Here is a 24,673-nt window from a genome sequence, read left to right as displayed (position 1 = left end):
ACTTGCCGAAGGTTGGTTTCATGTGACATCACAACATTCTAAAGAGCCCATAGTTCAACAGTGAGTGACCCCCTTTCCATCGGACTGGACCAGCAGCAGCGTGTTACTGGGCAGCACAATCTCGCATATTCTGCTGCTCGTCCCTTCCTATCGGCCGCTTATGAGAGGCGCATCGGCCACAGATGCAGCCCGACAGCGCCCATGGTAGATCAGAAAATATCCTTTTAATGCTCTGCACAGATTATTATCAAAACTTATTATTTTACGTAACGCATGGCGATCAGACACATTTATTCACTGCTGTATGAAGCAGATGTGTGGTAACAGCCCCCTGCTCTTCTTCGCTCTGCTCCTTTACCTGGTTCTTCACAGCTCCTCCGTGAACAACACAAGCACACACACAACAAATGAGTTTTACCCATCACAATGAATCCATTTTGGTCTAAAACCAATGCTGCTTGAGGACTGATGACTTTCTGAATGGCTTCCTTTGCTCTTGTGTTCTTCCTGACATTGTAGTGGTGCGGGATGTTTCTTTGCAGAAATATATGTGAAGATGGGGTGAGCATGTTTAGAAAATAGTTGTTTTTTCTCACTCCTGCAAAGAGCTGCTCTGCACACTGGCTATTCAATTTTCCTGCAAGTTCAGGACCAATTTCAATCCTTCTTAAGATATCACGGTCGTCTTTGCTGTTGCCTTGGTGGCAGACGTCACTCAAACAGTAGCGCTCGGCGGAGCCAGTTACAGGATGGCCTCCCTCGTCTTCGGGGTCTTTCTTGTGCTTTAACCAGGGTAAGCTCACTTCCAGTTTTCTCTCTGCAGCTTGTCTGATGTTTTCTGCTGTGTGATCAAGCAATCTGCCTTCAGGGATGGCAAAGGGTTTATCAGCAGGGCAACGCTTGTTGATGTGGCTTACTAGTCCTCTGGCATAGTCATGCACTGTGATGTTGGGAAAAAACTTCCAGGATAGAAGCATATCAGCAAAGTCTCTTGGGCTCTCAGCTCTCAGGTTAAACTTGACTGAATAGATTACTCCACATCAGTTCGACCCTCAAATGATAGATATGCATGTAGAATCCGATCCTTGTGAGGAAAGCTCTCCCCTTCTGTGTGTTCAAAGAGTTCAATGACACGGCTGACAGCAGTATGAGTCTGCAGAAATATGAGAACACAATTAGAATATTTTAGTTATTTTTGGACAAATGTGTCAACGTTTAATTTAAATTGAATAAATATGAACTTTACTTTTTACACAACTAATAAGTAAAAGCATGAACTAACCTGCAGTGCATTCCTCAACACAAGGCAAAAATGTATTGACAGTAGCAAATGATCATCACAGTTGTGGACGCCATCTTGCCAGTCTTGATCGCTACACCATGTCACAGTTGGGGCAAACTTTCCTGTATGTCGATGTACCTAAAAGGATAAAAACACATGTTACAATTACATCCTAGAGCTGGAATGATGGAAACTACAGTTAACTATATTTCTAATCAAAGCATTGAAAATTGCAAACCTTTAACTACACCATTATGAGTCACTATTTTAGCAGTTGCAGTTATCAGCTGAGGACCAAAAAGAGTGTTCTGTCCACATTGTGTGCATGTAGTCTCAGATGGAATGAGATGTGTGGGGAATCCATGAGAGTCTTGGCGTCTCTGCTGCTGGTGATCAGTGTTTTGGAAGATCGGAAGGTATTTTCTTGTGAGCAATCAAATACTTGATCATCCTTTCAGCTGCTGGATCTGGATAAAACGCTTATATTGGGTGAAATCTGGCTAGCCCTCCATCTCCTCGCATTGTTTTATTTTGAAACGTATTTTATTTTGAAAAGAGGAAGTGGGATTCTCCCCTTTCAACTCTTATCTTTCTGTTGAACCATGAGTTCTTTTGAACGGTTCAACTTTGGAAGCCATCGAGACACGACCTAGAAGCTGTGCTGTTCTGAGATAACTCGGTGGACTTGGTGAGTTTTGGTAGTCAGTAGTCGGTAGTACAGTCAGTAACGTAGTTGGATCTGGAACATTTACCGTCTTTAGTGAGTGGAGCAGTTCACTTGGTGAGTGGACACCGTTTCTTTGTGAGGGAAAGCACGCTAGCGGCCTAATGGAGTTAGCATTATGCTATCGCTAAATCGCGAGTGGGGTTTTCCCTGTTTAAAATCAACAAACTATTTTATTACCGTTAAATAGTTTTAATAAAGAGCTCCATAGAACACACACACACACACACACACACACACACACACACACACACACACACACACACACACACACACACACAGACACACACACACACACACAACAGCAGCTCCTTGCTACAGACAGAAGTTTACTCAACAGCATTCAGCATGAAAATGAACCAAGTAGCAAGTATTAAATAGACAAAACAGGCTAAAAAGAAATGCCAGCTGATGTTTCAGAGCATTCGTTAAGCAGATGTTTTTCAGGGATGCATATTTACATGCAGGGCCGTTGCTAGCTATTTTGGTGCCCTAAGCACAAAGGCATCGTGGTGCCCCCCCCCCCCCCCCCAGCAGAAAAAACAACACAATAACACAGTATGTGCAAGCTCTTCACCTTAAATTCTCTTTAATTCTCTTGTATGCACAAACTGCTTATTTCCAAAAAGTAGGATTGATATTTACAAAATATAACATACACAACACAGGAACTCCATATTGTTATTATTTAGAACTATGTAACAGGTCCACACACCACAAGCACCGGTTGTGGCACATGTGTTTCTCCAATGTAATTTTCAGATGCTTTTTCAGACCCAGGACTCACTCTGCCTTCAGAAGTGCTGGCTGTGGGCTGTGCTCGGTCTGTAGGTGTGCTTTACTTTGTTATTCCTGGTCAGGGCTGGGTGATGTGTAGAAGGTTCAGACGTGATGGCTGACAACTGATCTTGAGCTCTTGAACTGCTGGTGGAGGGCTGATCTGAACTTTTGGTGTGAGCTCCTCCTTGAATGTACTTGTTCATTGAGCCTGCATTCAGACACAAAAAGATAATTTGTCATATTCATTCTATAATAAGATAAAAGTTTTAAACCATGGTAAAAATACTGCAATAGATTATTTACAGGTTAATATTGGCTTATAAATCACTGGCATGTGACATGACTAAACTCAAAACTATTTAACCTTTATCAGGGGTGGACATTAACTTCAAAACCAACCGGCCAGCCGGGCCGGTAACTCAGAAAATGTACCGGCCCCACCAAGAATCTACCGGCCCCACAGGTCAGCTGCCAAAACGAGTCAAAATAACAACTGAAGCGTTTTAAATGTAACAAACCTTTATTTTCTACACATTCACACACATAAACTTTTCAACCAGCACTGTGTCAGTCTCTGGCACTATTGTGATGCAGGCTGAACATTTGGCTAGTGGTGGACTAGTGTTACGCCACCTCAAAGTCCTTGTCATGCTCATCGTCATATTTCTTGCTCATCATGGAGAGCAAGCGACCCTGACCCACGCACATGAAATCTTCCTCTGGCTCTGCGTCGTCCATCTCAGCAACAGTGGAAGTCTTGCCATCCATGAAATCAAGACGCCTTCGCCGTTGGACATCATGATACCATATGTTTATAGCTGGCTTTGGGTCGAAGTTTTTAATGTCTGCCGACAGTAACAGCACCGACATGAGCTCACCCACACTCTTCCCTGACAGGCTGGACCGCCAGTCACTCTTTATCATTTTCATGTGTTTGAAACCTCTTTCACATTCAGCAGTAGACGCAGGCAGGGTCAGTAGCAGGTCCACAAGCTGAAGAATGTTGGGGCACTCATCAAAGTACCTTCTGTTCAGTTCGCACCATGTCACCTTCTCGATGAACTCCAACCAGTCGGGCTGCTGATACACCTTGGATCGGAGTATTGTCCACTCGTCGGCAACTTTGTCCACCTGCACACCCGCGTCTTCCAGGACAGGCTTGAAGTGCCCTACCAGGATGTCAACAGCTGCGTCTCCAAAGTCTGAAAAAAATAAATAACAAAAATTTAATCAAAAAACCTTACTCTTTAAAAACCAAGGGGTGTCCTAGCATTACCTCTTCATTTAAAAAAAATGTGCTGTCACCATATCAAAGTAAAATGAGGCCGTTCATAAATTGAAACAAAAAAACCAACCTGTCATGTTTACTTTGTCAGGCCAGAACCCAAAATCTGCAATGTTTGTGGCATGAAGTACCCCTCCTTTCACATGCCCAAATCGGTTCTCCATGTTGGCCACCAGGTCATCAATGAGATTCGGGTGTGATGACTGAAATGATCGACCGTCGCCCGAGAGTTCCCTTCCCTCAAAGGTCATCTTGTTCCTGAACGACTGTAGCATGGGACCAGGCCTACAAAGAGAAAGTAAAAGTATTGGTTGGTTTAACACAATATAGACTGCTATAAATTTTAATTAATATGTTTAGAATACTACTTTTTAACATTGTCTATTTCAGATACTGTTGAAGGAGACTCCACCAGTGCAGTAGAAGTTCAAAACACAAACTGCTGAAATTTATATTTGTTACAAAATGATTATATAAATGTTCGCAAAGTTAATGAACATTTAATAGATGTCAAACTGTAAGGCCAAATATGTTTTATTTTAAAATGAAGGCTTACTTTCTCTTGTAAGTCAGCAGCACAGTCTTGGTTGACTGCAGGGCTTCATGCAATGCAGCCATCGTCACGTTGGTCTTCTGCATCTTGCGTGACAGGTTGGAAAGATGAGCCAGGACATCAAACAAGAACCATGCATACTTTATCACGTCCAGGGATGTTGCAGCACGATAGTAGTTCCGGGCCTTGGCCTGCTGGTCACTGCGTACTCCGGTGGAATCTGGGGACTGTATCTGAAAAACAGCAACATGAAGACATTATTTATTTTATATTTGCATAAATAGAGCAGATTGCAAGCTTTAATGTGCACATTTAATAAAATACAGTTTTGCTTGCTGCTCATTTCTTTTTTGAGATTTGACCTACTTTATCAGGTGCATTTTTTAAGTGCATTCAAACTGACATTTAGTTTTCTGTGCTGCAAGCATTGTTGAGAAATCATTTTTAAAATAATGCCATTTGAACAGTGCACATAAGGATATACCTGTTCCAGATGTTGAACAATGGCAGAGTACCCTCGCAAGAAGTGGTCCAAGGCCGCCAACAGGTGTGATACCCAGCGGGTGCCTGTCGCTCTTGTGGGCATCAGGGGTTTCTTTCCCAGTGATTCGAATGAGGCCTTCAAGTTTGCCCGGTTGAGAGGACTGTAGTGGTAAAATGTGTAGAGTCCAGTAAGGAGAGCATCCAGCTTCTTGTGGCATGGATTCTTCGAGGCAGCATCCTTAAAACTCAGCTCAAGTCTATGGGGCATACAATGAACAGGCAGCACATGGGGCAGGTCTGCAGTCAGTCTTGTCACTACGCCACTCTTTCCTCCAAGCATGACTGCAGCCCCGTCTGTTGAAACAGCGACCAGTTTCTTCCAGGTGCCTTCCTCCACACCAAGACCTTTACACACACCGGCTGTTATGGCAGACGTGATGTTTTCTGCATTAGCTTTTGCGACTGCCTCGATACCCAGGAACTTGACACAGATTTGTCCTTTAACTGCTTGTCGGCCATAGATGATTTCTTCTTCAATGACTGCACTGTCAGCACAGCCATCTGACATCAGAGAAAGAAACTTTCCAGCTGCAAATTCTTCTTGCACTCTCTCCTTCTCTGCCTGGGCTATGTACCCAATGAATGTTTTGGCCTGCTTTCTGGTTCGGTATGTTTCGCCTATCTCCATGCCCTTCTGCTCATCTAAACTGAAAGAAAAAGCAAATTACATTTCATACATTAAATTTTGACAGCCAGTCTTTACTGTGCTAATGCACATATCTCTCATATTGGAACGATGGCAGTAAAAAAAAATAAAAATAATAATAAAAACGGAATAAGAAAAGGTGGGGAAAATAAAAAAAAATGGAATAATGAAGAAAAGGTGAAAATAATTAAAGGAACATTTAAGAAAATCTTTAATAAAAATCTGAAAAAAAAACCAGAAGATGGAACAGAATTTATTTTTAAAAAATAAATCAAAGATGACTTACAGACAGTGCATGTTTTCTGGTTCTTTTCTCCATCAAACAATGAAATGGACAAAAACACATCGTTAAACTAACAGAACAAACCCAGTATTTTGAGAATTTGTTAAGCAAAAAATAATACTTACTCGCACATCCAACTGAAGTCGGTGTATGGCCTTCCTTTCTTCGCAATGGCGTGAGCTGTACGAAACAACTTTTCCAGTTTGTCTTGCTGTGCTTTAGTCATCGCCACGAGGGCCTTTGCAGCTGGCGACTCTCCTACCGTTGCTGCATTAGCAAGAGCAGTCTTTTCTGCCTTCATGTGGCTCGCTGTTTTTTCGTGGTCTTTCACGTATTCTAGTTTGAATTTGTTGGTTCCCTCAACAAAACTCGATTTTGTCGTTGCATACTTCCGGCATACAACGCAGTACATCACCTCCTCCGCTTTGCTGTACTCGAGCCATCCTCTGCGCCTCCCGTCTTCTTTAAACCGCCAAGAATCATTCCACCTCCGCACACGCTTCTCCGCTTCATACCGTTTCCAACGGTCTCGCCTCTCCTCACCAGTTTTAAAGCGTTTTGCCGGAGGTTTCATCAAGAAATCCCATGCCTGTGGTGTCGCCATCTTCCTGTATGCTTGTGTGTTTCTAGCGTGGTTCCGCTCCGTCTTTTATAGTGAACTTATAGTTCACGTGACTAGAGGTGTGGAGTACGTGCACGAATCGTGCACGTACTCCACACCTCTAGTCACGTACTGCACGTACTGCACGTACAAGTGCATGTGCAGTACGCGCAGTACGTGACTAGAGGCAGGTTCACGTGCGCGAACAGGGCGCGGCCATGATGGAGGTGAAAGCCGGTGTGTAAATGACAAAGAAGGTTTGGGCGCCACCCGGGCGGTAAGTCGTCAAGTTTTTACCGCCCGACGAGAAAATTTAGCGCCATTGGCGCTCGGGCGGTTTAAAGGTCCACCCCTGTTTATTAAGAACTAGAGAGGCACAATATACACATTTTATACACAACTAGAAAATTCTGAATATGAAGGGAGGAGGTTAGCATAATGGACTTTTTTCTTCAAATTATACCATCAGCAGCTGATGTTCCTCTTGGCCTGTAAATGTTTATGAAATATAAATCAACATAGAGCAAATACCTAATTTGAAAATAGGTTTGTCTAATTTTTCATATTAAATCTCAGTTACATAGCCTATAGGCCACATAGGCTATTTAATAATGATATAAATCATGTCCATAATTAAATCATGATTAATCACAAACAGCCGCTTATTTAAAAATAAAATTTCTTACTTTACCTTGACGGTGTTTTTGTCCTTCCTGTTGTGATATTTAAGTATTTGGGTGGACAAATATGATTAATTTGTTTATTTCTGTTTCAAAACAGCACAGATGGGCCTATCTGACCTCACAGGGAAAACTTTACTTTACTTGAGAAAGATGTTTTAAGATGAACTTATTAAAACAAAATAATCTTCAAACTCTTCCAGGTGTATTTTTAGATTGTAACCGGATTACAGGATACAATAAGATAATTAAAAGAAAAAATAAACAAATGGGCCAATAATTAGGTTCGGGGAGAATTGGAGGTTGTTTAAGAATGACTGGAGTCACGGGTATAGCATGAAACGGTTTATATACTAAATTTTAATAATAATGGGAAATATAACACATAAAGATAACACACAAAAACAGATGAAAACAATCGACAATAGTAAAATGGTCGGTATGAGATTTGATCATATGAGTCACAAGTCAGCCGGCGTCAAGTCAAATCCCCACGCTTGGGGTGAAAGTCAGAGTCCGGTGGTGCGATTTTTTCCTACCGCACCGTTGAGATTGTTCACAGAAGAGAGCAGTCTGCTCTTCAGTTACTTGAGATGTCCTGGTTCGTTCAGTGGTTAAGGCTCGCCATCTCCCTCGTCAGGAAGAAATCCAGTTCTCGTTCCAAGTGAGTGATCATAGGAGTCGGGATCAAACCCAAGGAAAAAAAAAAACCCAGCCTGTAAACAACAGGACTGTTAGCGAGTTGGCATCGACGCTTCTCGTCACATCACAGCATAAAGTCTTACAGACTTAAACAAATGCTTCACTCTATTGGCATAGCCAATCATGTTTGGGTTCACAGTTCAACTAACATAACATCAATTTGATTGTCTATTAAAATAATTCTCAGTAGCTCTGGAAATATAATTACATATGACAACAATTGTTCAGCTCAATAGGCTCAGTTAGATTCTATTACTCTACACTATTCAACAAGAAATACATTCATGACAACAAGGATACATTTAGTTGTGTTTCTATACAGCATTGTGACACCTTGTATATCTGTAACACAATAAATAAATAAATAAATAAATAAATAAATAAATAAATAAATAAATAAAATGTTCTATAACAAAATTCAACAAAATATAAATTCTGGTCCTTTGGTCCACCTTTGTAAAATAATTCCTCCCTAATCAGTTAGCTTTTATTTATTTTTATTTATCTATTTTTTTTATTATTAAATGTTTGGTTAAGGGACGCATTGCTAATTCTATGGCGTTAGCTATAACGCCCCTGAGGACCTTGTACATCTAGGCCGTACCACCATTAACTGGCGGTTTGAGCCGTTAACTCCTGGGAATCCCATATGCCCTACCGCCGTTAACTGGCGGTTTGAGCCGTTAACTCCTGGGAATCCCATATGCCCTACCGCCGTTAACTGGCGGTTTGAGCCGTTAACTCCTATATGCCCTACCACCGTTAACTGGTAGTTTGAGATGTTAACTCCTGGGATCTAACGTCTAGCAGCCCACTGCTGTCACCTCGGTTGCTGTAATTAGCTTTTTGAATTTAATAATTTACTGAATTTAATCTCATTCACTCACCAAAGCGCTCCAACGGTTCCCTCCTACAGAGGATTGGTTCACTCTGTCGTCTCCACACAAATCTATAAGAATGGAATTAATTTGATAAGCTATTTAAGTTTCCTTTTTTTTTTTTAAGTTGCATCGTTAGCTTTTTCTCTTCTTTTTTCTTTACTCACCGCGTTGGTTCCAAGTTCCTAGCTCTTATTAGAAGGAGTCAAGTCCGCCTCTCCCTCTATCTATGCGGCACCCAAATCAGGGTTCTTCACGGCCTCGACCGTTGTTTTTTTTTTCTCTCTCTCTCTCTCTAACCGCTCAGTCTTTGCTTTCTGTATCTGCGTGCTGCACAGCCGTTTGTCTCTCCTCTCGCTCAGCTGCGTCGCACGGTTTTATTTCGCGGAGGCGGGACTTATTTCTCTCAGCCAATGAAATTTCAGATTCCCACCTGGACCAATAGTATACAGCTTTCCTCTTCTGTTTCTGTTAGGGATGTTCAAGATTCTTGTTTTAACCGATGTTTAATATTAAACTCGTTATTTTAGTTATTCACCCTTCCAATAATTCATTATGAAATTATCTATTAGTTAATTAGATATCTATTAATTAGTATTGTTAATTTCCTTAATTTATATTTTATATTTTATCTAAATTGAGGATGGATCATATTAGTAAGCCAATTAGTTAATACCTCATTAAGGTTCTAGCTTCTGGGTTACATCCTCCCCCATTAAATATCATGCACGTCCCTGTGCATTGTTTCTACGGGGTACACAACTTCTTGAGTAAGAGAGTCAATAAAAGCTTTATTAAGTCCTTGGAAAAGGGACCTAACTACGGTCACTAGTGGATTGCCCAATTGAGAGTAAGTTAGTCTTTGAGGAGGCTGACTACTTCGTTCAGATCTCCTGACATACATCTCTGGTTGCACAGTATCATGCTCATCCGTTTCGGTTTGATTCTCAACTGAGACAGGACGAAGTGAGCTCTCTGTTTCCGACAGAGCTGATGAGCTATTCTCTAAGACTTTGGTCTTTTCAGATGTATGTGTCTGATCGTGTATGATGGGTTCAAAACTTACATCACGTTGCTGCGACTTTAGGACACCATCCAATTGAGGTAGGTTTGTGTTAGTTTCATCCCCCGTTTCTACGTCAGGTAAGTATACTTCGTTTTTTTTCGTTTTTTCAGGTAAGTATGTTGCTGCTTCTTTCACTCTTTCAGGTAAGAATGTCGCAGTTTCACTCATTCTGTCAGGTAAGAATGTTTCGGTGTTGATGCCTTTGTCAAGTAAGGACAATTCAGCATTTTCATTACCAGCTAAGGTTGGTTCCTTGCGATCCCCTGTGTGTAAGGATAGTGTGTTTTGTTGTTGAATATTATTTACCGGTCCTGAATCTGCTATGAGTTCCCTATTTGGCAAGGTGACCGCTATTTGATAGGATGGTCGGTTTAGCACTTGTGGAAGATCAGAGTAATAAAACTCATCTACCTCTTCGTCAAGTGGCTCATCTGGGTCAGGTTCTAAGGCTGAACTCTGTCTTGTATGAGGTCTGCTAGGTTTCGTAACGCGTTCTGTTTCATTTTCTAATGAAGAGAGAAAACCACAAGGCAGTAAAAGATCTCTGTGGAGTGTTCTGTTGGGTCCTTCTCCGTTCTCTGGTTTTACAGTGTATACTGGCAAGTTTTCCATCTGTTTGAGAACTATATACACTGTTTGCTCCCATTTGTCTGCTAATTTATGCTTTTCTCTTAAGCGAAGATTTCGGACTAAAACACGATCTCCCACACCTAGTGTGGACTCACGAATGTTTCTGTCGAACCGTTCTTTGTTCTTCCTCGCTGTTTTTTGAGAGTTTTTTATGACAATGTCATAACTCTGTTCCAGATGACTCTTCAGTTTTTTAACATACTGAGAATGAGTTATAGAGGGCTTGTTCAAATGCCGTAACCCAAAGGCAATATCTATAGGCAACCGAGGCTGCCTACCGAACATTAGCTCGTAGGGAGAGTATCCCGTCACGTCATTTTTTGTACAATTGTACGAGTGAGTAAGTGGTTTTACAAAATCGCGCCAGTGATGTTTCTCAGTGGCTTGTAAAGTTCCCAACATGCTGAGTAATGTACGATTGTACCGTTCAACGGGGTTGCCACGAGGGTGATAAGGGCTCGTTCTGACTTTACGGATACCAAGTAAAGAACAAAGTTCCTTGATTGTACGTGATTCGAAATCCCGTCCCTGATCACTATGAAGACGCTCAGGAAACCCGTAGTGGACTAAAAAATGTTCCCACAGGTTCTTCGCGACGGTGGTGGCTTTCTGATCTTTGGTTGGGATGGACACTGCATACTTTGTAAAATGGTCTGTAATCACTAAGACATCTTTAGTGTTCTTACTGTCTGGTTCTATGGAGAGAAAATCCATGCAAACTAACTCCATAGGTCTGGTGGTGGTAATACTCACCATTGGAGCAGCTTTGTCAGGGAGGGCCTTCCGACGGATACATCTTTCGCAAGTTTTAACTTTGATTTCGATATCACTAGCCATTCTTGGCCAGTAAAAACGGGACCGAATGAGATCTGTCGTACGTTCAACCCCAAGATGCCCCATATCATCATGTAGGCTTTGCATGACTGTTGAACGTAATGAATCAGGCAAGACTAACTGCAATGATGTCTCTGGTCCTAATTGGCGTCTCCGGTACAGTAAATCATTTTGAAACTCAAACCGTTTCCACTCTCTCAAAAGGTTAAGAACCACCGGGGGTTCTGCAATAGTATCAGTTGGCGGTTTATTGTCAGTCATAAGCAGCTGAATGACTCGGCCAATGGTTGGATCTTTCCTCTGCAAGGAGACAAGGTCAGCATGGTTATACTTGGGCACAGCAAAGAAACTGTCACTATTGTCTTCCAACTGGAATAGGTCTGGAATGGCCGCTGCAGACATGGCAAGTGACTGAACTAAACCACAAGGAGAATCAGTCTCATCCAAGACCATGTGCTTTTGGCATGTTGCCTTCACTGCTTCGGCTTGAAGTTGAAGCTCGACTTCTTTGACAGAGGATAAAAGATGAGATCGGAACTCATCTAGTCGTTGGCATTCCTCAGTGAATTTTGAGTTGTCTTCAGGTTTATCATGCAGCCTCCTAGACAGGCCATCCGCGTCAACGTTCTGTGTACCTGCACGGTATCTGATGTCAAAATTATAGGTGGACAACGCAGCTAGCCAACGATAGCTCGTTGCATCGAGTTTTGCCGTTGTTAAGAGGTAAGTTAACGGATTATTATCAGTAATGACAGTGAATGTGTTCCCATACAAATAGTCATGAAACTTATCTGTTATGGCCCACTTTAAGGCTAGAAACTCCAACTTGTGCGCAGGGTACCTAGTTTCACTAGAGCTTAAACCGCGACTTGCATAAGCGATTACCTGTGTGACACCGTTTTGCACTTGGTATAGCGCTGCACCGAGTCCGGTCGTACTAGCATCTGTGTGTACTAGATATGGGAGTTTTGCGTCAGCGTAGCCAAGAACTGGCGAAGTGGTAAGTTTTTCAATAATAGTTTGAAAGGACTTCTCACAGTCTTGGCTCCAACGATTCCCAAAGGGTTCTTTGGGGTTCAAGTACTTTGATCTACATGGTGGTGTTTTAAAGTTTTTCCGTTTGGGTGGATAACCAGCCGTGAGAGATGTTAGTGGCTTGACAATATTTGAGTAATCTTTAACGAAGCGTCGGTAATAACCGGTAAATCCTAAGAAAGATTGGAGTTCCTTCAAAGTCTGAGGCTTCGGCCATGTTTTGAGTGCTTCCACCTTATCTGGATCGGTTTTTATGCCATCTCGAGATACTATATGTCCAAGATAACGCACAGATGTCTGGAAAAAACGACACTTATCTGGTGATAGCTTGAGTCCGTATTCTCTAAGCCGTTCAAGAACGTGAGAAAGTCTGGTTTCGTGTTCTTCCAAGGAGTTGGAAAAGACGATCAAGTCGTCTAGGAAAACTAACACTTCCTTCAGATTAATGTCCTTCATACACTTTTCCATAACCCGTTGGAAAGTGCTTGGAGCATTTGTTATTCCTTGTGGCATACGGTTAAATTCATAAAACCCAAACGGGCAAACAAAAGCAGTTTTAGGTTTATCCTTTTCACACATCTCTATTTGATAGTAACCTGACTTGAGGTCCATCACAGAAAACCACTGTGATCCAGCGAGAGCAGAAAAGGACTCCTCCAAGTTAGGCAGGGCATATGCGTCGCGAATGGTTTGCAGATTAAGCTTTCTATAGTCTATACATAGACGTACCTCACCATTCTTTTTCCGAACTACCACTATTGGTGAGGCAAATGGAGACTCCGACTCTCTTATTATACCGGTTTCCAAGAGGGCTTCCAAATGTTTTCTCACGGCTTCATAATCATGTGGATGGATCGGCCGAGATTTCTGTTTGAATGGGGTCTCGTCTTTTAAGTTGATGTGATGTCTTATCTGTTGTGTATGACCAAAATCAAGATCGTGGTGCGAAAACACATCGGAGTAAGTGTTAAGTTTGTTGGTGATCCTCCCTTTCCATTCTTCGGACAAGGGCGAAGTACCGAAGTCAAAACTGAGAGGAGGGTTTGAAGGTGAAGTCTGTTGCTGCGAACTACACGCCGCAAGTACTTTCTGATCACTTTTGTCAGGTTCTGGATATGGCATAACACGATCGGCTTTAACTAACTCAGCGATCACACAGTTAGTGGGTAATGTGATGTCATGGTTAGTTTCGTTTCTTAGTACAACAGGTACTTTGTATGGACCATGTGAAGGTAAGGAAATGAGGCAACAGTCTACAATTATACCCCCTGGTAGAGAACCATTGGTGGGTTGTTCAATGAGTGCATAAGGCTCATGCTTGTTTTGGCTGGGTTGCATAAACCCTTCTAGTAACAGTTTTTTATTTGCAGGGAGAACTTCTTGGGTTCTCCCTCGAAGCTTCACCACACCAACTCGTCCATCTTTGCTTTGTTTTTTTCTGACTGCTAAGGCTTTTAGCACGTGTTGGTACCCATAAGAGAGTGCCTTGGAATCAGGTAAGTTATTGGCAGACAATTGCTCATACAAAGGATCGAGTGTGTTTGTGCCAATGAGTAGTGGTGTATCAGAGTTTGAGCTTATATCCGGAACCACTAACGCAAGGGTAGGTAACTCAAGTCCAGACTGATCGAGCTCTTTTGGAAATGTGACACTTATCTCTATGTATCCTAAATAAGGAACTGCTTGACCGTTTGCGCCCTCGACTTCTAACAGATTACTGATGGGTTTAATTGAGAGGTCAGGTAAGTGTTCTTGGTAAAAAGAATTGGCAATGGTGGTTACCTGGGACCCTGAATCCAGTAAACAATTACATTCAACACTGTTAACTGAGACTGTAGCTGTGCATCGCCCACCCACTAATCTTTTGGGAAGTTTTGGCACTGAATGAGCATGAACTGGCTTGCAAAAAAGTCTCTCTGTCCTTTCCTTAGAGGGACTTGGTTCTACTTTAGCACCTATCTGTCCCACGATAGGAGCTTCTACCGGTTTAAAGGAGGAGACTGAGCAATTGGCTTTGACATCTCCCACTCGCGCTGCTTCTGTCTAAGAGCAAGTCTTTTAGTTGCAACTAGTGCTGGATTTGGCTCGTTGCTACAGCTAGAAGCTATGTGCCCATCTTCTCCGCACTTAAAACAGTATCCAGGCTTTGGTCTGGGCACCACTGCTGTTATCTGCTGAATCTGTTTGGGCTCATCTGGAATTTTAGTCCCCACACGGGGTTTTGACTCTTTTTGAGTTTTCTTTGCCTTTTTATCTGTGTTGTTAACCTTAAGCTGTGCAATTTGGCTCCTGAGCTCAGCGATTTGTTTGCGTAAGTCATCACAGTTATCATCTATTTCCAGTTCACAAGTGTTTTTACTCTGAGAGCATGTTGTTTGCACATTTGAATACACTCTAGTTCGTTGTGCCCCTAAGTGTTGTTTCATGCGTGCTGCTTTAGTAGCCTGTTTGTCTTCTTCAGTGCGCAGTTTGAGGAGAAGTGCTGTAAAATGAGGCGGGTTGTCTTTCTTTTGTTCGAGTTGCAGGTTTGAAATCAGCGAGCTGTCCCAACAGCCTCTGCAAAACTGCTTGAGCAGCTGCTGGTCGGCGTCACTGGAGGAAATTCCATTCCTCTGAATAACTAGGTTTAACAAGGTGTATAACCTCTGAAAGTAATCGGAAGGTTTTTCACCACTGTCCTGGTTTGTGTTTAAGAAGCGAGCAAAGAGCTCGTCGCCGTCTTCGACAGCTGCGTAAGCTGAATCGAGATGTTCAAGGTACGTTTCCGGGTCGGATTTTGGACTAAGAGCTTTAACGATGCTCGCTGCTGGGGCTGACAGACTCTCCACGATTCTTCGTACAATTTGGGACTTGGTGAGTGAAGGATCATTTATGCATAACACTACACTACTACGCCAAGTATCATAGTCAGTTTCAAAAGAAGGGTGTGGAACTCGCCCTGAGAACGGTTTTAGTCTGTATTGTGAAGTAGGCGGAGGGATAACCTCACTGCTTTTAACAATGTGTTCCACAATAACTCGCTGAACCTCAGGTGTGTTTAAAAGATTTGGTGGAATGCAAGGGTTTTGTTTTCCAGTCTCTGTAGGTGGACAATTGTCCTTTGAGTTGTTCATATAGTTAACTTCTGGTGTTAAAGGCAGGGAATATGTAACTTGGTCACTATGGAGCATTGGCTCTGGTTCAGTGACTGGTTCAGATGCATGGGTATCCCTTCCTAAAGATTCCCCAATTTTTGCCAGTTCCTCCATTAGAAGGTCTTTAAATGATTGATTGCTACGCGCAGCTATGTCCCTGAGCTCTGACAGATAGGCATCAGTGGCAGATGTGCTAGTTTCTAGACTGTACGCGCTGGCTAGGTCTTGAATATGAAAGAAAACATCTGGGTTCCTAGTACAAGGTTTGTCATAGGGTAAACATTGTTTCTTTAATTCCTTAACAGTGGCTTCATGTTGAAACTCCACAATAATCTGATCACAGTTTGGTAACTTAATGCGCCTGTTAACTGGTCCGAATCCTTCCATAAACCCAAAGACTTCGTTATCAAGGTCTGTATCAGTTAACCCACTGATTAAAACAGCATTTGAAACTTTGACCTTTTCTGTTTTCACAACTTCCATTTTAAAACACTCAAAAGTACCAATAATGCCAAAATGGCAAACCACTGTGACCTCCAGGCACTCTTATGATGTCAGTCAATGGTTAGCTAAGGTAACAACTCTACAATTCTCCTGGCTGGCTCGCCAAGTTTTATGTAACCGGATTACAGGATACAATAAGATAATTAAAAGAAAAAATAAACAAATGGGCCAATAATTAGGTTCGGGGAGAATTGGAGGTTGTTTAAGAATGACTGGAGTCACGGGTATAGCATGAAACGGTTTATATACTAAATTTTAATAATAATGGGAAATATAACACATAAAGATAACACACAAAAACAGATGAAAACAATCGACAATAGTAAAATGGTCGGTATGAGATTTGATCATATGAGTCACAAGTCAGCCGGCGTCAAGTCAAATCCCCACGCTTGGGGTGAAAGTCAGAGTCCGGTGGTGCGATTTTTTCCTACCGCACCGTTGAGATTGTTCACAGAAGAGAGCAGTCTGCTCTTCAGTTACTTGAGATGTCCTGGTTCGTTCAGTGGTTAAGGCTCGCCATCTCCCTCGTCAGGAAGAAATCCAGTTCTCGTTCCAAGTGAGTGATCATAGGAGTCGGGATCAAACCCAAGGAAAAAAAAAAACCCAGCCTGTAAACAACAGGACTGTTAGCGAGTTGGCATCGACGCTTCTCGTCACATCACAGCATAAAGTCTTACAGACTTAAACAAATGCTTCACTCTATTGGCATAGCCAATCATGTTTGGGTTCACAGTTCAACTAACATAACATCAATTTGATTGTCTATTAAAATAATTCTCAGTAGCTCTGGAAATATAATTACATATGACAACAATTGTTCAGCTCAATAGGCTCAGTTAGATTCTATTACTCTACACTATTCAACAAGAAATACATTCATGACAACAAGGATACATTTAGTTGTGTTTCTATACAGCATTGTGACACCTTGTATATCTGTAACACAATAAATAAATAAATAAATAAATAAATAAATAAATAAATAAATAAATAAATAAAATGTTCTATAACAAAATTCAACAAAATATAAATTCTGGTCCTTTGGTCCACCTTTGTAAAATAATTCCTCCCTAATCAGTTAGCTTTTATTTATTTTTATTTATCTATTTTTTTTATTATTAAATGTTTGGTTAAGGGACGCATTGCTAATTCTATGGCGTTAGCTATAACGCCCCTGAGGACCTTGTACATCTAGGCCGTACCACCATTAACTGGCGGTTTGAGCCGTTAACTCCTGGGAATCCCATATGCCCTACCGCCGTTAACTGGCGGTTTGAGCCGTTAACTCCTGGGAATCCCATATGCCCTACCGCCGTTAACTGGCGGTTTGAGCCGTTAACTCCTATATGCCCTACCACCGTTAACTGGTAGTTTGAGATGTTAACTCCTGGGATCTAACGTCTAGCAGCCCACTGCTGTCACCTCGGTTGCTGTAATTAGCTTTTTGAATTTAATAATTTACTGAATTTAATCTCATTCACTCACCAAAGCGCTCCAACGGTTCCCTCCTACAGAGGATTGGTTCACTCTGTCGTCTCCACACAAATCTATAAGAATGGAATTAATTTGATAAGCTATTTAAGTTTCCTTTTTTTTTTTTAAGTTGCATCGTTAGCTTTTTCTCTTCTTTTTTCTTTACTCACCGCGTTGGTTCCAAGTTCCTAGCTCTTATTAGAAGGAGTCAAGTCCGCCTCTCCCTCTATCTATGCGGCACCCAAATCAGGGTTCTTCACGGCCTCGACCGTTGTTTTTTTTTTCTCTCTCTCTCTCTCTAACCGCTCAGTCTTTGCTTTCTGTATCTGCGTGCTGCACAGCCGTTTGTCTCTCCTCTCGCTCAGCTGCGTCGCACGGTTTTATTTCGCGGAGGCGGGACTTATTTCTCTCAGCCAATGAAATTTCAGATTCCCACCTGGACCAATAGTATACAGCTTTCCTCTTCTGTTTCTGTTAGGGATGTTCAAGATTCTTGTTTTAACCGATGTTTAATATTAAACTCGTTATTTTAGTTATTCACCCTTCCAATAATTCATTATGAAATTATCTATTAGTTAATTAGATATCTATTAATTAGTATTGTTAATTTCCTTAATTTATATTTTATATTTTATCTAAATTGAGGATGGATCATATTAGTAAGCCAATTAGTTAATACCTCATTAAGGTTCTAGCTTCTGGGTTACAAGATGAACAACCTTTAACACTGTTCAGACTTATTTGTTGATACAAGTCGCATGAACAGACTGATTTCCCTTTGTTGCATTTAACTATTTCTTCTTCTTTAAAGAAGTGCTGATTCAGAAGAGAATAACTGCATTTAGGAAGATGATGACTTGCTACGTTTTTTTCTCCAGCAGTAAAAAAGCTCTAAAGCTTCTCTTGAGTTTCTCTCCCTCTCAGCCTCTCTCACTCAGCTACTAACGAACGCCCGGTAGGCGGACGGGAGGCTGCGGGACAGAGTGGCGCATTATACTTTTAACAGACTGGAGAAGCAGAGAACGAAATCTGCCCAAACCACGCAGATAGAGTCAAAATGTTAAATGTACGGAAGCAGAGTGCAAAAAACACCAAATAAAAGTCCTGAAAAGCAGCATGCTTACCAAACTCGGTAAAATTTGACCAAAAACAGATTAATTAACAGCAGTAAAAAGTCCGAATTTAAGCTAGGTCAAACGACCCTCTGAACTTCACCACACCCGTGTTTAAAATTAGAAAAAGATAAAAAAATTAAGAATTTCCATTAAAATACTTGTCTTATCTGCAATCGAACCAACAGCATCATCCCGCTGTTTTTCTTTTGTCTCTTTACTGCCCCAGACTCCTGCAGCCTTTTCTGAGCCATGACTGTGCCCGCGGCATCCTCCGCAGGTGTCTGCGGGGGGGGGTGGGGGGCGACACGGTCCATCTCCTTTCCTTTTTGTATTGTTTTCTCTCTGTAAACATGCTGTTAACTTGCTTTGCACATCTTCTAATTGAAATTTGTCTTTATCAAATACATATTATTTTTTCACAAGCTTGCATTTGGTGCCCCTCCCCTGGCGTGGTGCCCTACACGCTGTGCGTGGTGTGCGTGTGCGGAGCGCCGGCGCTGTTTACATGTAAATAAAAATAAATACAACTTTAGAAAGACACATTCTACTGAGTAAATGTATAATATAATGACTTAGTAATCAATAATAATACTGAGAACACAATAGCATTCTGCTAAAACACACCTAAAGTTCATTTAGCTGGGATTCCTGTGTTTTCATGTACATTACACGTCCGTGGAGCTGCCTCTTGGCCAGGACTCCCTTGAAAGTAAGGTTTGTGATCTCAATGGGACCTTCCTGGTTAAATAAAGAATAAATAAATAAATAAACTCACTACTTCTTCATGTAAACTCTAAACGAAACCCTTTAGTGCTCTTGGCTCAGTTGGAGAAGAGGAACCCTCAGGTTGTGTTGTTCTTGACCTTTTCAGCTTCCAGCCCTCTGCTGATATCACACCTTGCTTTCCTTGTTGGCTCCATGAGATGCTGCCATGCTGGATTTGACTTTTAGTGAGCCACCAGACAGAACTAAACAGGAGAAGCCGTTGTTAGTATTTTTGTAGAGCATCCATCTTCAATTTAGTCTGTAGCTGGAAGAATAGAAGAGAAGTCTGTGAACTCTGGTGAGCAAAGGTCCTCTTTTCCAGACTGGATCTGTCCTCAGCTGATCAGAACCAAAGCGTTGGATCTTTAATCTCCTGCGTTGTTCTGAAGCAGCATCTTAATCAGCTCTCCTGCTTTGTTTCTATTGCAGCTGTTAGCTAAACACGGCTAAAGAAAACCTGCTACCACTTCAGGATCATCCATCAGCTGGGACTGATTCATCGTGTGTTCTTCACCACCTGGACCTGGACAGCATGGACACAGGTAGGGCTGCCACCTTTCAGATATGTAAATAAGTAAATGAGTTGGAGAAGTGGTTTTTCTCTTAGACAGCTGTGTTATTCACACAGGTGTGAAACATCTGTAAACGCCAGATCTGGTGCAGGAAAATGGCTGAACAGGGAGTGGAGACACACTTTGCCTTCTGCGGTTGTAAGTGATAATAATAATAATAATAATAATAATAATAATAATAATACATTAAACTTGTCTAGCACTTTTTAGGTCAGTCAGGCTTCACAAAAAATGCAATAAACACATAATAAAACAACATGAAACATAGTAAACAGACTGGGGGATGCTGGGTTGATCTTAAGAGAAGGCCAATTTAAGGAAGTGGGTTTTAAGCAGTGACTTAAAAGTAGAAAGAGAGACGGCATTCCTGATGTTTAGTGGGAGAGAGTTCCAAAGTGTGGGGGCAGCGGCTGCAAAGGCTCGATCCCCCATGGTGCCATGTTTTGTTCTGAAAGGGGAAAGGAGGTTGGAGTCAGCAGAACGGAGGTGCCGGGAAGGAGAATGGCGATGGACTGATTATCTTTTTGATTTAAAAGTTGTGAAACTATTCAGTATATCCGTTAGGGCTGCTCAATTAATCGAATTTTAATCACGATTACGATCTGAGTTTTGAACGATTATAAAAAACAAAACAAGCCGATTATTTGCTCCTCCCACTTGCGCTGCCCTGAGTTGCAAATGAAGCGCTCCTCCACAGTGTTGCCAACTTGGCGACTTTGACGCTATTTCTAACAGCTTCTCAGACCCCCTTCTTGACTTTTTAATCCTAAAAGTACCTAGCGAACACCTCAGAAACATCTCTGGTAACCCTTAGCTACTTTCTGGATAACTGTCGTCGACATTTCCTGCAGGTTAGCTAAACACTCCGCCTGCGCTGCGGACCGTTCTTCAGGACATTAGGAAAGGGAATGATGTAGTGATGTGTCAGTCGCTAAAGACAGCTCTCGGAGCCGGCTCCTTGTTGGATTAACCAGAGTGAGTGACACACACACTGCACCTGCGGACTCCTGAGCCACTAAAAACGGCTAAATGTGCGCGTGCGGCACGCTAAACACACGTGCAGCTTGCCCCAATTGCTGTGAGACCAGGTTGGGGGGTGGGGGGTGCAGCTGTGGTTGGGACAATTACATTAACTGATGGACTTGTAAATAAATAGTTTATAAGGTAGAAATAAGTTTCTCACGCTGATTAATAATAACGAATCTCTCTGAGGACACGGTGCTAGTGCACTCTCCTACAGCACCTTGACACGACTAAATACGTATTATGCAGCATTTTGTGAACATCAATTTATTTGCATTTATTTGTTATAAATGCCACTGTATAATTCTTGTTGTCAGTATTTGCAAGATATTAGTATTTGGGTCTGTACTGGTTAGACTTAAATGAGTTAAACCAAGGTCTATAGTCCTTGGGTCATAAACTATGAGCTATAAGTATATTGGTCTTTTTATACTGGGAATCAGGAGTTATTTTAGTGATCATCTTGTTTATTTTTGTCCTGATTGTGCCCTGAGCAATTTTATGACTGAATAAAAACAAATAAAATCAACATAAATTGAAAAATCGTCCTAAATAATCGTGATCTCAATTTCAGTCACCATAATCGTGATTATTATTTTTGCCATAATCGAGCAGCCCTAATATCCGTGCTGCAATAAATGGTCTGCAGCGCTAAAGACAAAAACAAAATGCTTACTACAGCCTCCACATGTGACTCCAGAGAGCAGTCGCTAAGTCAGCATGCAGCTCAGTGAATTTGTGAAGTGCCTTGAGATGACTCTTGTCGTGATTTGGCGCTATATAAATAAAATTGAATTGAATTGGAGTGTTCTAATCTAAGCTTCTGGCGATTAATAGAATATTCCATTTGACAACGTTTCAAGTGAAACAAAACTGGTTTGCTGCTAAAAAATATGAAATAAAACAACAAAATGATCAGGCTGAAATAACAGACTCTTATTATGAAAGGCTCAATAATATGCATCAGATTGGTGTTTAGTTCCTTTTTCCCATCTGATATTTATAGTTAAAATATTTTTATATATTTGACCTACATTTCAGTAACATTTTAGGTTTGTATTAATAACACTCATCTTAGTCATAATAACACATAAATATATGCAGTAAAATATAATGCATTTCATTAACATGCACTTGTGTTGGAAATGGTAATAACATTTAATTTCTGCTGCTAACAATGTAATGGTGGCATGTCTATTATGTACGGGTTAGCAATAATCCAGTTCAAATTATGTTCAAAGATAGAAGCGTTTGTGAATTATACAGGTGCTGGCCAGTAAATTAGAATATCATCAAAAGGTTGAAAATATTTCAGTAATTCCATTCAAAACGTGAAACTTGTACATTATATTCATGCAATGCACACAGACCAATGTATTTCCAATGTTCATTACATTTAAATTTGATATTCATAAGTGACAACTAATGAAAACTCCAAATTTGGTATCTCAAAAAATTAGAATATTCTGAAAAGGCTGAATATAGAAGACACCTGCTGCCACTCTAATCAGCTGATTTACTCAAAACACCTGCAAAGGCCTTTAAAAGGTCCCTCAGTCTTGTTTTGAAGGCACCACAATCATGGGGAAGACTTCTGACTTAACAGCTGTCCAAAAGACAATCATTGACACCTTGCACAAGGAGGGCAAGACACAAAAGGTGATTGCTAAAGAAGCTGGCTGTTCGCAGAGCTCTGTGTCCAAGCACATTAACAGACAGGCGAAGGGACGGAAAAAATGTGGTAGAAAAAAGTGTACAAGCTCTAGGGATAACCGCACCCTGCAGAGAATTGTGACGACAAACCCATTCAAAAATGTGGGGGAGATCCACAAAGAGTGGACTGCAGCTGGAGTCAGCGCTTCAAGAACCACCACGAGGAGACTCATGAAAGACATGGGATTCAGGTGTCGCATTCCGTGTGTCAAGCCACTCTTGAACAAGAAACAGCGCAAGAAGCGTCTCGCCTGGGCCAAGGACAAAAAGGACTGGACTGATGCTGAGTGGTCCAAAGTTATGTTTTCTGATGAAAGCAAGTTCTGCATTTCCTTTGGAAATCAAGGACCCAGAGTCTGGAGGAAGAGCGGAGAAGCACAGAATCCACGTTGCATGAGGTCCAGTGTAAAGTTTCCACCGTCAGTGATGGTGTGGGGTGCCATGTCATCTGCCGGTGTTGGCCCACTCTGTTTCCTGAGGTCCAGGGTCAATGCAGCCGTCTACCAGGAAGTTTTAGAGCACTTCATGCTTCCTGCTGCTGACCAACTTTATGGGGATGCAGACTTCACCTTTCAACAGGACTTGGCACCTGCACACAGTGCCAAAACCACCAGCACCTGGTTCAAGGACCATGGTATCCCTGTCCTTGATTGGCCAGCAAACTCGCCTGACCTTAACCCCATAGAAAATCTATGGGGTATTGTGAAGCGGAGGATGCAATACGCTAGACCCAACAATGCAGAGGAGCTGAAGACGACTATCAGAGCAACCTGGGCTCTCATAACACCTGAGCAGTGCCACAGACTGATCGAGTCCATGCCACGCCGCATTACTGCAGTTATTGAGGCAAAAGGAGCCCCGACTAAGTATTGAGTGCTATACATGCACATTCTTTTCATGTTCATTCTTTTCAGTTGGCCAACATTAGAGAAACAAACATTTTTTCATTGGCCTTTAGAATATTCTAATTTTCTGAGATACCAGATTTGATGTTTTCATTGGTTGTCACCTATAAATATCAAAATTAAACGTAATAAACATCGGAAATACATTGGTCTGTGTGCATTGCATGAATATAATGTACAAGTTTCACGTTTTGAATGGAATTACTGAAATATTTTCAACCTTTTGATGATATTCTAATTTACTGGCCAGCACCTGTATACTACAACGGCTTGCCGTAGACTTGTAGCTGTAATGTGACCCGTATCTGCAGCGGTTCTGATCCGTAGTGCTGCAGGATGCAGAATAAACAGGATGGTGGGGACTTTTCATCCGCTTTTAGAGTTTAGTCTTTCTTAGTTTTACGATCATCATCATCATATATTTTTCTGTGCGCCACTTGATCGCGAGACTGCTACCTGTTAGCTTTAGCATTAGCTAATCTGCGTGTTTTGATCCCAGTTTGGACCGGTTCTGCCTTTGTGCCTTTGTTGGTTCCTTTATTTTCCTCCACTGCATCCAGATGACAACACTGTGCGCCAGTAAAAAGCATTTTCTTACACGTAACTTACTTTTGTTCAACAAAGTTCTGGGGAAAATAGTAATTCAAAGATGTTTCACCCGTGCTACGTTTAAAAATAGACAGACACGCACAGACAGTTACAGCCCTGCTCCGATATGGAAGAGCTGGGGGAAAATCAGGACGTTAATAGCACCAACCATAGGTATGTACCAACTAGCGAGAAAAGCAAATTTTGATCTTTTTCTGCAGCGGTTTTAGCGCTTTTCGGTGCACCGCTGCTGGTACAGCGCCCTGTAGTGGCGCAACGCTGCAACTGCAGTTACAGTAACATCCATATAGCTGGGGGCAGAGTGAAATCAGGCTGGGGCGGCACAAAAATAGCTG

General features: G+C 41.7%; 2 protein-coding genes across 2 annotated transcripts in view; one reads left to right on the top strand and one right to left on the bottom strand.

Moving 5' to 3' along the window:
• Nucleotides 1-274: 274 nt before the first annotated feature.
• LOC139062208 (uncharacterized) lies at nt 275-3,585 on the bottom strand. The gene is made up of 3 exons (XM_070542997.1): nt 2,794-3,585; nt 1,283-1,420; nt 275-1,136 (listed from the first exon to the last, which is right to left on the bottom strand). The coding sequence occupies exon 3, from the start codon at nt 975-977 to the stop codon at nt 291-293; it is 687 nt and encodes a 228-aa protein (XP_070399098.1). The 5' UTR covers nt 978-1,136; nt 1,283-1,420; nt 2,794-3,585; the 3' UTR covers nt 275-290.
• The window catches only part of LOC129157274 (zinc finger protein 493-like), a 64,068-nt gene continuing 41,235 nt past the window's right edge, over nt 1,841-24,673 (top strand). Inside the window, exons 1-3 of the mRNA XM_070542876.1 lie at nt 1,841-1,970; nt 19,946-20,058; nt 20,145-20,226. The gene's annotated coding sequence lies outside the window, so the exon portion shown is untranslated. The remainder of the gene's footprint in view (nt 1,971-19,945; nt 20,059-20,144; nt 20,227-24,673) is intronic.

The sequence above is a fragment of the Nothobranchius furzeri genome, chromosome 12, assembly GCF_043380555.1.
Source record: "Nothobranchius furzeri strain GRZ-AD chromosome 12, NfurGRZ-RIMD1, whole genome shotgun sequence".
Classification (NCBI taxonomy): Eukaryota; Metazoa; Chordata; class Actinopteri; order Cyprinodontiformes; family Nothobranchiidae; genus Nothobranchius; species Nothobranchius furzeri.
The sequence above is the reverse complement of the archived record's forward strand: the minus strand, read 5'-3'. Positions and strand labels throughout refer to the sequence as shown.

Coding starts and splice junctions, on each gene's coding strand:
- LOC139062208 (XM_070542997.1), bottom strand. CDS start 977: ATGCTTCTATCCTGGAAGTTTTTTCCCAACATCACAGTGCATGACTAT.